Raw genomic sequence first — 13,469 nt, forward strand, 5'->3', positions numbered from 1 at the left:
TCCCCGGATTTACAAATCTGTCCCTGGCCAAAATCTGTCCCCGGAATGTCCCTGGATTTCATTTAACATCCCTGGATTTATATTTTAAGTGTTGTAGATTTATTAGTAGGGAATGAATGTTGCGTGATTGGTTCAATGGCACAAGACACATCACATGGGGACTTCCAGTGAGGCAAAATGGCAGGCGCCACGGCAGCGAGCAGCTCCTGAAGCCAGCCAGAGCCAACTGTGTTACCAGGCTGGCTCCGGGCTGCTGAGACTGCCGCAGCTGCTGCCAAGGGGGAACCGCTGGACACCCCCCCCCCACGACCCAAATCAAGCCGGGTGTGAAAGCGCCCAGCCACCTGGCTGACAGCCCAGCGGCACTCTGGGGCCGGGAAAACCCTGGAGCCAATGCAGGGAGGAGGAGAGGAGAAGGAGAAGGAAGAGAGAGAAAGAGGAAGGAGAAAAAAGAGGGAGCCCCGACCTTGCCGCGCTGCTGTTGCCGCCGCTAAGGAGGAGAGGTAGGAGAGCACCAGGAGGGCAAGGACATGTGGTTGAGCCCAGGCCCGACCCGAGCCTACTCCAGGGTGGCTAGCGCCCCAAGAGAGCAAGCGGGGCCCAGGGGAAGGCTGCGCAACAGAGGAGACCACAGAAGAGATTACTTCTTCTTTTTTAAAAAAAATAAGTTTTTTTTAATAACTCCCCCCCCTTTCTTTCTCTCTTTTTAAAAAAAGTGTCCCTGGATTCTTTGGGGGAAAATCTGATAACCTTACCCTACAAAGGCTTGTGAGGGTAAACATGTCTGGAATGCAGTTGGGGAAAGCAGTTGCATCAGAAAACCAGAGGGGCAGGGAAGGGTTAAGCATCTGTCTCCCCCTACCACTGCCTCAGCTTCAGTTTGACCCCTCCTCATGAGGAGGAAACCATGACCGTCACACAGGACATTCTCTTGGGGCTTCTTGCATCGTGATGAAACTTTGCAGGCCACTTGGGCTGAGGTTTCCACTGAGAAATGCAGGTGGAGCGGAGGCAGGAAAAAAGCAATTACCCAGCTTGGGAAGCGGCCAGGACATCAAAACTTATCACTGCTGCTCTTACAGCGCATGCCAAGGGATTGTTAACAATCAGGAGCATCCAGGGTCTCAGCTTTATGTCTCACTGGAAAAAGAGCAATTCATTTCAAAACGCTGCTTCTCCTCCACACTTCTTGCAGCAAACTGTTTGCCAGTGATCACTCCGCAGAGCTCACAAAAGCAAGCATTTCTGCCTCAGCAGAAGATTGTGTTTGCTTGAGCTGATCTTTTGGAGAAACTGCTCATAATCAAGGGGGAAGCAACTTAGCCAACAAATGAGACTTCTCCTACCGCCACCCTTCACAGCCCATCTTCACCTTCTCTAAGAATGCCTCTGGATCAACGCCACCCATGTCCCTAGGGCTGGCCCTACCATTAGCCAAAGTGGGGTGGCCGCCTCAGGTGGCAGATTCTGAAGGCCAGGGAGTGCCTGCTCTGTGCTCCCTAAGCTAGTCCGCTGCCCTCAAGTGTAGAGGAGGACACTGTCTATTTGCCAGTGATGAAGTAACATTCAATGACTGGTCTTCTGTACGTCGTTTGTGGAGGCACCATGTTCACCTTCACTTTAAGCAGCCAAAAAGGTTTGGGCCTTCCTTGTCTCTCACACAGGACACAAAGATAGAAGCTCAGCCATCCTTCTGCCACATGGCCAGCACACTTTGTCATGAGACTCGCGCCCACTTCCACTTTCACGACTTGAAGTTTGACAGTGCACCTACTCATGAATGGCTTGTCTGGGCTTCCTGTTTCCTGTGTGCCAGGGGATGGACACCGTGGAGCGAGAAAGACGGAGATAATCAGAAAATGATGGGGGAATTGTATTTTCTGCTTTGATTGGAATAGGGACCTTGCTCTCACCCGCAGTTTGCCTGGCGGTCTGGCACACTCTTCCTCATGGAATGTGAGGGCAGGAAAGGCACTGGGTGCATGGAGTACTCTGGCTGCTGCGACGCCCCCCCTCCTGATCCATTTCCTGGAAGCACAGGTTATCCTGCTAATTGGGTTTGTTTAATTGGAATAAACTACAGGCACCTTCTAGAGATGGTGAGATAAGAAACTGTGAAAATGAACCCAGCTACAAGGATTTAAAAGGTTTAGATTGAGAGGGGATTTCATTCAGTGAAAGAGACATTGCGGGGAGGGGAGCCCACGCTTTGCTTATATCAAAGTTTTTCTCTACATTTATGATATGGCAACCCTTCCCTGAATGCAGGGTTGTTGTTGTTTTAAAAAATATCTGTACAAGTGTGGAAGGAATAAATTGGAATGTAAATAAGGAATTTAACAAAACTGGAACTGCACATGTGTGATAGAAAGGAACTGAGAGAGAAGGGAGGGGGGAAACGCTATGCTTCGAAAATATGGAGCAAAGTCCTCTCTAACCTCCTTTATCCACAAAGGAATGTGTTTGAGATAAGGACAATTGGCCATAAATCAGCAGCAGGGAAGAGAGGAGTCTACCAGCTTCAGGAATAGAAGCTTTTGGATTAACTATTTGCAGTCTGAATTCAGACTGTTCTTCCTAGGCTGGAAAAATGGTGAAGATGGCTTGACGAAGTGATGCAGTGACTTTTGGAAACTGAGATAACTGCTTCTCCTGAGACATGACAGGAACCATCAACAGTTGTAGTAATGAAGGATATAACACCATATATGGATGGGAAAACTTTAAAAAAAAAAAATGAATGGCTTGTCTGAATGCTTGAATGCTTGTCCGTGTCTTGATTCTTCATTCTTCCTGCTTCCCAAACCTGCGCAAATCCACCCACCCACCCAATCCACTTTTGTGAAACATGGTCAGTGTGTTAAAAATGTAGAAAATACATAAATGTGCAAAGTCATCATTTATGAGTGTGCTGCTTTCTTTTCCACTTCTGCTGCTTCCCTGAACGCCCAGATGTGAGTCATGTTTGGCTACCATCAAAGGGCTCTGCCTTCGTGCCTCGCCTGGCCAGTTCTTCAGTTCCTGCTCCCATTATTCCTGTGAGTTGGTAACAGTTCATGCCCAGTCTACCCTGCTGTCAGTCCCAGCCTGGGCCTGACACGACCTTCACTGTGTGCTCCAAATGTGACAAGTTCTGTCTCCCGTTCGATGCTCAAGTAGCACCTTGAATGTAAAAGGTCTGGCTGGATATCAGGAGGTCTAGGGAAGGGTGCCTGACAGATGGACACTGTCAGGGATTGGCTGGATGAGGAAGAGTGTTGGGCGATGCCTGCTCAAGAGCCACCAAGGAATGACACAGAGGAAGAAGGAGAGTGGTGGTGGGACCTGCAGGACCAGTCTGTGGAAGGGACAAGCTGGGAGGTCATAGAAGCAGGGGGGTTGTCAGAAGAAAGCAGCTATTTCAGGACAAGGCTGGGTGCCAGGAGTCTTAGTGTGAGCGCAGGCTCTGACAGAGAGGGGCCAGAAGCTCAGCAGCTGGACAGTCCTGCTCTAGCTAGCTCTCCTCTTCCACTGACAACCAAATCACAAAGAGTCCTGCATGTGGTTGAGCAACGAGCCAAACAGGTCCCAAAAGGGATCCTTCCTCCTCGTCACAGTCTACAGCTGCTTTGGAGGAGTCTAGAGCAGTGTTTTTCAACCAGTGTTCCGCGGCACACTAGTGTGCCGCGAGATGTTGCCTGGTGTGCCGTGGGAAAAATTGAAAAATTCGAAAGATTTAAAAATAAAGTATTTTATAATTTTTCATATTTCTGTTTACTTACTATTTCATAATAAAGTAATTATAAAATACTTTCTTTGTGTTTATTTGATTCCTATTCAAGAGAATTACTTTATATATAGTCAATATAGGCACAAAGTTAAATTTTTAAACATTTTCTAATGGTGGTGTGCCTCATGATTTTTTTCATGAAACAAGTGTGCCTTTGCCCAAAAAAGGTTGAAAAACACTGGTCTAGAGTGAGGGGGCTAGCGAGAAAAGGAGAGGCCAGGTCCCAGTTCCACCAATGTCTTCAACAAGAGGAAACTAGCCTAGATGAACTCTGTTGCGTTTTTAATTTTGTGGATAAAAAGTTAATTGCACTTTGCATCTCAAGTGCTTTTCCTGACCTGCGGATGAACCTGCCTTCTCCTGACAGCCCCTTGACAGACACTCACTTGTCCACTAGGAGGTGGGATCTGCTTGGGATCTGCTCTTTCCCAGGAGCCAAGAACGTTCCTGAGCATTCACTGACACATTGGGCCTGTTCATCCAGACATGACAGCTGTAAACCCAAGATGGAGAGCACACAAGTAAACAGAGCAAAACATCCTGATGTGTACCATGCCATATCTAACTTTGCCCTTTCTCCAAGGTACTCAGATGGCATACGCAGGGTTTCGCTCTCTCTTTATGTCCACAACCCTGTGGGATAAAAAGGTTAGACTGAGACAGGGCTTGGCCCTAGAGCACCAAGGTTGTTTTACAGGAGGGCACAAATCTGGATTCAGATCTCTCTGGTCCAAGCCCAGCACCCTACCCACTAAGCCGAAGTGGCTCATGCGCCAGTGTTTTGAATTGCCTTACTTTCCATTTCAAGAGGAAAGAGATCGTGCCTTGAGAATAGCTATTCTCAAGTGTGTTCTTACCTCTCTAGGCAGCTCTTTTGGAAAGAAGAAATAAGGTATTGAAGCAATGGCGACCACGCTAGCGGAAATTATGAAACCGAGCCACCAGGCTCCAACCCATCGTGGATCTTTGCTATTAATGTGAATGTCCGCTGAAACACAAAGCACATGAAAGAGCTCAAAGATACGCTGGTGCTTTGGTGGCTGATAGCACAACTCTCAGAGGCCTCAACAGCTGCCTACCTCTTTTGCCAGGAACATAGACTCAGGCTCATTCAGATTTGCTTTTACACCACCTTTTAAGGCATAAAAAGGCTGAAATAGATCTGTGGCGTCTGCCTGTGTCTGTCTCTGGAAGTGGCACAGGTGGAAGCTGCAGATCCATTCTGGCCTTTTTCTTCTGCCTGCATCTCTGTTGCATGGCTCTGTCTTCATCTCACCACTCACCACATTTTGCTTACACCTGGTGAGTGACATCTCATTCTCTAGATCAGGAAGATGAAGAAAATTTAATCTGTTTTGGTCAATTTCGGTTAGCTCATTATCTGTTTAAAGATAAAGAACACGAAAACTGACTGTATCACTACAGCAACACCTGATATCACTACAGCAAAATAATATTTTGTTGTCTAATTTTAAAGTTGGTATTTTTCAGGGAAAGTTTGGTTGTTAATTTAAAAACCAGTGCTTAGCTAGGTTTTAGTTTCTTTTGTTTGTTTGGTGAATAAAAATAATATCCTTTATGATTATGAGTATCAGTTCAATATTTTTTTTCCCTTTTAGAGGGAATCAAATCCCTGGTGAAATGTGCTATGCATGTCTATGGGGTCAGGGCACAAATATCTTCATTTTAAACTGTGTTTTACATCCTATAATCCCACACATCTTGTAGTGGCTTCCCGTGAAGGACGTCATTTGCTCAGTGAGCCCTGGTTCTTTTAAACCCATCTCCTACACTAGCAGATTCCATTTGCTCGCCTGTCTTTGTGTACATTTGTTTCTATGAAATCTGAACCCTGGTGGTTTAGGACTGAAGTCATAAACCTCCACTCTGAGACACAGGAAGGTCAGTAGTGCTGACTTCAGCTAAGTACACATTCACTTACGGACTCATTGTTAAAACCGTGTTTATGGAAGACAATCTTACTCGGCTACGAGTGATCGCCAAAGAAGAAGAACACAATTACCAGACATAGTGATAGACATCAGAGCAGAAGCACAAATTCTGGCCCACACTTCCTTCCCTCTGTGTCTGCGAGATTTACTCACTCACAAAGATGCTCACACAGAACATTTGTTAACTCACCTGCGGGAATTTTATCGATGTCAACAAAATAGCGCAACGTAGCTGCCCCCACGATGAATGCTAATGCAGGACCCACTGTAGTTGCAGCAAAGAGGATTCCTGTAAAAAAGGAAACAGAACTTCTGCTCAAGTAGCAAGCCCACTAAGCATCTTTCAAAATTTGTCGCAACGAGTTTATTTAACATTTACTGTATATACCGCCCTGATTGTGGTAAAATCTATAAACTGTTTATCCTCTAAGGGGGGCTGGAATAATGAGGTGGATTCACACAACTCACTCTTTTCCGGGGGATTTCCAACCCTAGTTGAGATTCGGTTTGGGTATGTATGCATCATCCCAGTCTTGTGAATAGTTCAGTGTATGTGCAGATGCATATCCAGGTCAGTGGCAAGTCCATGCCATGTTTTAAATTTTCCAGACAGAGGCTGCTGTACCCCCACCCAACCAAATGCTGGCAAACTCCTGCCCTGGGTGACTAAAAAGATAAATTTAGTATGGTGGTGGTGGTGGTGGTGGTGGTGGGAAGCTTCCTGCTAAGTAAAGGCCTGGTGGTAAAAAGAAAAAATCACAAAAACAGTCAGCATCTACTCAAGGAAAGGAGATCACCTAGAAAAAGCCACACACACACACCACCATTGCCTGGGGATAAGGGTCCATTTCAACCCAAAAAGTAAACTGTAAAGCCAGCCTCCTGACAGGCCTCTTGCAGCCTCATGTTCAACTGTAGCACCCACTACAAGGTTCATATCCTGCCGGCTGTTTTATTTTATGATTAAATTAATTTTATGCTTTGACTGCTGGTTTTGTAAATCATTTTGCGGGGGCTGCGACAGGGGAGCAATTTTTGTTGGGACTGCAACAGAGAAGAAAAAGTTTAACTCCTTACTCACTGCAGGCCTGATGAAAATCCCTCCTCCCAGCTATTAACATTAACATCATTAACATTAACATTAGCACATCTAGTTTGGCCTTTGGGTTCCTCCACACTTCCAGTTGTCCCGTGCTTTCAGTTTCCGCCTTGATCCACTCCATTTGCAGGGAAAACCAGCTCTTTAGCGCTCAACTGGAGCAAACATCCATCTGGGGAAAACTCAAATTGCCATTTGCTCTGACTGAGTGCTGAAAAGCGGTTTTCCCCAGGGAAAAACAGCAGGACAAGAGGATTAGTGGATAAGCCTCTTGTTTGTGGTCCATCCAGACAATCTGTTTGGGAACCACTGCTTTATCTCTTCTTTCCTTGGCTCAGGGTCCTCCTTCATCCATTCTCAGGTGCGTTGCAGGTCACAACTCAAGACAAGATGCCTATATGGTATAAGGCACTAGCCTGGGCAGCTAGCCTTTCTTTCTAGCATCTTACCTATATAGAGAGGGGAGTTGCTCTTACTGGCAAAATCATCAATGTATGAGATGCCAAAGGGCTGGATGGGGACCCCGCCAATCCCCAACAGGGTCTGCCCAAGTAAGAGCAGCATCACAACCACTTGGGTTTCTTTCTTTTCGGATTTAGTGCATACTTCTGTCTCGTTCCGGTTTGGGAGGCATATGTCTGAAGTGGTACTTTCAGAACCTGTAGAGGCAAAAGGAGATGCTATCAAGCTGCCACACCCATCTATTGTTTTACTGCTGGGTGAAACTCCCTTTGGAACTGGGCACAGCAAACAGAGCTTTTGAGCAGCAGCAGCAACACAAAGCTGGTTTCTGTTCTCTTACCATCTTCTCTTACCCGTCCCTACCCAGCCTCTATATGGAAGGATGCTACAGCAGCACACAGTCGTGCAAGGAGGAGCATTCTGATAGGTGGCTTATGACCAGGTTACTTCAGAAACTGCCAAGTCTTTGAGACTGGCCCTGAAGGCCCTGCAGTGGTGGACTTTTGGGTCTCAAATACAGTGACACCTTGTGCCGGCACCAAAATTCTGCCTAGAGCTGTGTCTCATTCAGCTGCAGTCTCCACATCCAGTTCTGGTACAGCAGGCTTGTTGAAGGTTTGGTGGAGGCAGTGATGGCCACCAGCTTGGATGACTTGAAAAGAGGGTTAGACAGATTCATGGAGGAGGGAGCTATCGATGACTACTAGCCCTTATGGCTGTGCACTGCCTCCACCAGTTGCTTGGAAAAGATAGGAGGGGAGAGGGCTCTTGTGTTCGAATCCTGCTTGCACGTTTCCCACAATGGGCATCTGGGTGGTCACTGTGAGAACAGGATGCTGGACTCGAGGGGCCACTGGCCTTATCCAGCAGATTCTTCCCATGTTCTTATGAATCATGGACCGGGAGAGAAGGGAAAACCCACTCTCATCACTGTCTCATGCTATTCGTTTAATGGAATGTGCACTGAGAGCCTCATTATTGCCCCCACCCCATCAGACTAGCTGAAATTGGCAATAGAGTCTAACGTAGCTTCCTGTATGGCTTCGGAAGAGAATTTATTGCCAAAATGTTTTTTGTGTGTTTTTAAATGTATTAGTTTATTGGTAACAATGAATTTAAGTTTATGTTGTACAGCTGTAAGTATAATAAAACATAATTGAAAAACTAAATAAAATAAAATAAAAATGGAATTGGGTGTGTGTCAGTGTCCAACTCTTGGCTTGATCATCTGTGGTTTTCTAATGCAAAATGAAAGTAGTTTTCCCCCTCAATTCCAAATGTGAACCTCCATACTGAAAAGCTACCCAAGGAGATTTGGGTAGAGACTGTGAGGAGATATGTTAGCCATCTTCAAATATCTCAAGGGCTGTCTCACGGATGATGGAACAAGCTTGTTTTCTCCTGCTCTGAAGAATAGGACTCGAGCCCATGGCTTCAAGTTACAAGGAAGGAGATTCCAACAAAACATCAGGAAGAACTATCTGACAAAATAAAAAATTGCCCAGTAGCACCTTAGAGACCCACTAAGTTTGTTCTGGGTATAAGCTTTTGAGTGCATGCACACAAAAGCTTATACCCAGAACAAACTTATAGAATCATAGAATCATAAAGTTGGAAGAGACCACAAGGGCCATCGTGTCCAACCCCCTGCCAAGCAGGAAACACCACCAGAGCACTCCTGACATATGGTTGTCAAGCCTCTGTTTAAAGACCTCCAAAGAAGGAGACTCCACCACACTCCTTGGCAGCAAATTCCACTGTCAAACAGCTCTTACTGTCAGGAAGTTCTTCCTAATGTTTAGGTGGAATCTTCTTTCTTGTAGTTTGGATCCATTGCTCCGTGTCCGCTTCTCTGGAGCAGCAGAAAACAAGCTTTCTCCCTCCTCTATGTGACATCCTTTGATATATTTGAACATGGCTATCATATCACCCCTTAACCTCCTCTTCTCCAGAATAAACATGCCCAGCTCCCAAGGTGCTACTGGACAATTTTTTAATTTATTTCTACTGCGTCAGACCAGCACGGCTACCTCCCTCAACTATCTGACAGTAGGAGTTTTTCGACAAGGGAATGCTCTCCCTCGGGAGGTGGTGATTTTAAGCAGAGGTTGGATGGCCATTTGTCATGGGTGCTTTAGTTGAGATTCCTGCATTGCAGGGGGGTTGGACTAGATGACCCTTGGGGTCCTTTCCAACTCTACGTTTCTATGATTCTATGAATCAACAGTTTCCCCAATTCCAACTACAAACCTTTGTGGTGAAAAGGTCCCCAAGGAGATCATACATAGGAAGTCCTTACCAGTAACGGAGCGATCATATTCGTAGGGTCCCGAGATAAAGTGAGGAAGTGACATGACCAGACCAGCAATGGAGACGAGGACAGCCCCATAGCCAATGAAGCGGGGCCTGTGGACTCTGCAGCCCATGTAACTCACAAAGATGATCAGCAGCGTGTTTCCCACCTGGGTAGTGAGATGAAAGGTTGAGAGGCCTCTTAGGACGTTGGGGAAGCCACATCCTTATGAAAGATAAAAGCAGGGGTGGAAAGATGAACAAGGAGCAAAGGTGGTACCTCGTTGAAGGAGACCACGGTGCCGGCCATCTGGCTGGACAGCCCAAAGCGCTTCTCGATTGTGGAAATGGAGCTTTTCACAAGGCTAGACGTCATCAGCTGAGAGAACTGCAGAAACCCCTGGCAGAAAACGAAGAACTGCAGAAGGAGAGAAAAAGAATGAACAAAAATCAAAATGGAACCTGAGAGACCTGAGGCTGTTCTGCCGCACTGGGAGTAACGAGTCCTGACTCGCTCCTTACTAGGTAGTCTGTGCAGGGCACACAGCAGCTGCTCTCCAACCCACCTGCCAAGTCTCTGCCTCCTTTCCCTTCCCTGTCACAAATACCTGTGGTCCCAAACCCCAGTTCTAACTATCATGTTTTGTGATGTATCTGTGCAGAGTTAAAATTGTGGGATAGCCAGTCTCAGATAACCAACATGCTTAGGTCTAATTAATGCATGAAGGGGTTAATACTGTACACTGTCCTGCCTGGCTTAGCTATATCCACTCCCCTCACTTTGGGATGAAATGATTAATCAAGCTTTTGTTCCAGAGAAGCTCAATGTGTGAGGAGGTCTCAGCTAGTTGCTGCAGCTCAGACTGCATGGCTCTTACAAGCCAGTCTTGAGTTCCTGTGCCAATAATTTAGCAACTTTCACCACTTTGGAAATATGCCAAGTTTTACTGCCTGTGCAACTTTTTCTGAATGCTGTATGGAAAAACACAAGAATATGACCTTCGGAGGGTTTGTAAGTAAACCATTTTTAACTTACCAAAGGCGTGGCCTTTTTCTGTCCTCAGGGAAAAGGGAAGTTTTGGAACTCACAAGGGCATATTTTAAAGGTCTTCCATCCTACATTTCCACACTTTATTTTGCTGCATGCTTTGTGATTTAAAATCTCTGTTTGGGTTCTCTGACCAAAGAGTAATTTTACTTCGGCACTGCATGTGGGTTGGGCTAGTTGACCCTTGCAGTCTATTCCAACTCTACAATTCTGACTAATATGGCTCTTAGTCTGAGGCAAAATAGAGGGATTGGGAGCTCAAGGAATGAGTACGGGTTGTTTTTTTTGTGTGTTTTTTTGCCACTAACAGTGTGTGCAAATGCACAAAAAACAGACTTCTTGTGAGCAATAAATACAAGATGGGAACCTGCATGTGTGATAGTCACACTAATGTTACATATTGACGCTGCCTTTCAAAATGGTGGTGCTTTTCTGCTGTCACACACCAAGTCTCAACAATCAAGGGTGGCTCCCTATAAACATCACTTTAGATACCCTCTTAAAGTTAGAAGATGATTTGACACAGACTTTAAAACCTGTGTGCATGGCTTTTAAAAAAAATGATCAGAGGTGTTTTAATTTCATGCCACTTATTCTTGTGGGCTTTTAAACTGTTGCGAGCCACTAATCTGGAAGACTTAAAAACAGCCAGGTTATCGAACACTCAATTAAGTGCCATTATCATTAGATTTGTTTTGTTGCAACTTGAAATAATGGCAGGATGTGTGTGTGTCATTAACAAGGAACCATAATTGACTGGGGGAATCCCCATATGGTGACTTGAGTGGGGCTGCACAAAGGCCTCATCCTCAGCATGGGGAGGGTCCCACCAGAATGATCTACTCAGTGGTGGGCCCGGGTGTCTGGCAATTCCCTGATGGTGACTGAGTCAGCAGGGTGGGATGTGAGATAGCAGCCAGCAGTGGCACTGCCTGAGAGTAGGATCCTTGCCCTACGCCATACACACCTCTACTACCATTATAATAAACGAAAATGGTGCCAGACTGAAATATCCCTGAACATATAGGGAAACAATATCTGGGACACAGCAATGTCTGTATCCCAGACACAAGGAGGGCAATTAAGGGCAAAACAAATACAGACACCTTCCAAGAAACGTGGACCCCTTTCTTTAACTATATTAATGACCAAAATCAAGACCTTCTTATACCAAACGCTGGATATTCTCAGCGGAAAGGTGATGCTAAGTAATATGTTTGAATGTTGAATGTGCAAGTGTATGTTTAGGGACAATGGATAAAACAAACACCATTAGCTATACTGCTGGATAAGTGTTTAATGGTTATTGTATTTGATTAAAAACCAATAAAAATTGTTTAAAAAGAAAATGGTGGCCATGTTTAACCCATTCCTTATCTCAGTGCGTTCATTGCTCACTCGCTGCACATGGCGCAAAATGTGGAAAGTTTTGAATACCAAGTGGAAACTAATTATAACCACTGCAAACTGAATAACATTTTCTCCACAGTTCGCCCCCACACCCCAGTTTAAAGAAAAGGGGAAGCGGGGAGCCAACCCCGGGGTGTTTTACATTTTTACACATGCAACGAACATCTATTTTTAAAAGCCCACTATCTTGGAAGCAGCAGCTTCCAACCTGCTTGGAATGTTTTTGCTCACAAAGGCAAAGATAAGAGTTCCTGGGGTTGCAGCCAGCTTGCCGGAACAGCCAAGCTTCCTCTCTGACACAGGAAAGGGTCAGGTGGGCAGATGGCTTTGAAGTGCCTAGAAGCAAGTTCTGGATTCAAGTGCAAGAGAGGCACTGAAGGTCAAGTGAGCCAGCAGGTAACAGATGTGCTCTGAGAGCTCAGGCACAAAAAGGCCACAGCATGAGCTGCTTATTCTCATTTTGAGCTCTTCTGGAAGTTTGAGAAGAAACTTAAAACATGTCATGTGAAGCTGCCTCATGCTGCACCAGACTGATGTTTTGGCTTGTCTTCCCCCAAGCTGGTACCCTCCAGTTGTTCTGTACTTACAACTCCCACCACCCCCAGCCAGCCTGGCTGTGCTTTCATCAGTCATAGCACCATGCAGATGTGCCGCTTGGGGTTGACAGATGTAGTGCAAAACCTCTGGAGGGTACCTGCTTGGGGAAGGCCGACTAAACCCAATATTGCTTTCTCTGACTGAAAGCAGCTTTCCAGGGGCCCCAGCAGGAATCCTTTCCAGTCCTGCCTCTTGAAATCCTTTCAAACCTGCAATTCTGGGGACTGGTCACCAAACCAGTCGTGAACTTAAATGTGCTGTTTGAAATTGTGTGCATCATTTAAAAACGTTTTTAAAAACACAAAACTATAACCAGCAGACATCCTGCAGGAGGGGGTTGGTTAACCTTGCCCTGGCTTGCTATGTTTCTAATGAAAATCACATTATTATTTAAAAAAAAATTTAAATTAAATTTTACATAATGTATTTCAATTTAAACATATCAATCACCTTTATATTTTGGATTCTCAGAATCCCTTGACTTCCCTTCACCCTTTGCTGGTTTCCATTGTGCATCCCTTTTTATTCAGCTTATCCTTTCTAAAAACTTTTGCAGGATTAGAACAATACACCCCTTCAAAGCTGCCATTTGGAAGCACCCACTGGCAGAAAGGAAACTGCACTTCAGTGTACTTTTCTTCCTTGGAGCTCTGATCGGGCAGAAGGGATTAATCTGGCTCCTGGTACTTACTTTGATAGTGAAAAATGAGCCTGCATGAGATATTCGTTTGAAGAGACGACTGCTCCCTTCGTCTGGCATTTTTTAAATGTGTGCTTTGTGTCTCTGCAAAAGAGAAATCAGGCTGTTAAACGTCGTACCTAAGTTTCTCCACCTGGTTT

At 45.5% G+C, this 13,469-nt stretch overlaps 1 protein-coding gene across 5 annotated transcripts in view; it reads right to left on the reverse strand.

Moving 5' to 3' along the window:
* The window catches only part of SLCO2B1 (solute carrier organic anion transporter family member 2B1), a 65,464-nt gene that overhangs the window by 18,481 nt on the left and 33,514 nt on the right, over positions 1 to 13,469 (reverse strand). For all 5 annotated transcript variants that reach the window (XM_081909833.1, XM_081909832.1, XM_081909829.1 and 2 more), the window contains 6 exons: positions 13,321 to 13,413; positions 9,855 to 9,992; positions 9,582 to 9,744; positions 7,270 to 7,479; positions 5,912 to 6,010; positions 4,627 to 4,757 (listed from right to left, as the gene is read on the reverse strand). In XM_081909833.1, coding sequence (XP_081765959.1) covers positions 4,627 to 4,757; positions 5,912 to 6,010; positions 7,270 to 7,479; positions 9,582 to 9,744; positions 9,855 to 9,992; positions 13,321 to 13,389 — 810 coding nt within the window. In that variant the 5' untranslated portion in view covers positions 13,390 to 13,413. The remainder of the gene's footprint in view (positions 1 to 4,626; positions 4,758 to 5,911; positions 6,011 to 7,269; positions 7,480 to 9,581; positions 9,745 to 9,854; positions 9,993 to 13,320; positions 13,414 to 13,469) is intronic.

The sequence above is a fragment of the Podarcis melisellensis genome (genome assembly GCF_964234715.1).
Source record: "Podarcis melisellensis genome assembly, chromosome: 4".
Classification (NCBI taxonomy): Eukaryota; Metazoa; Chordata; class Lepidosauria; order Squamata; family Lacertidae; genus Podarcis; species Podarcis melisellensis.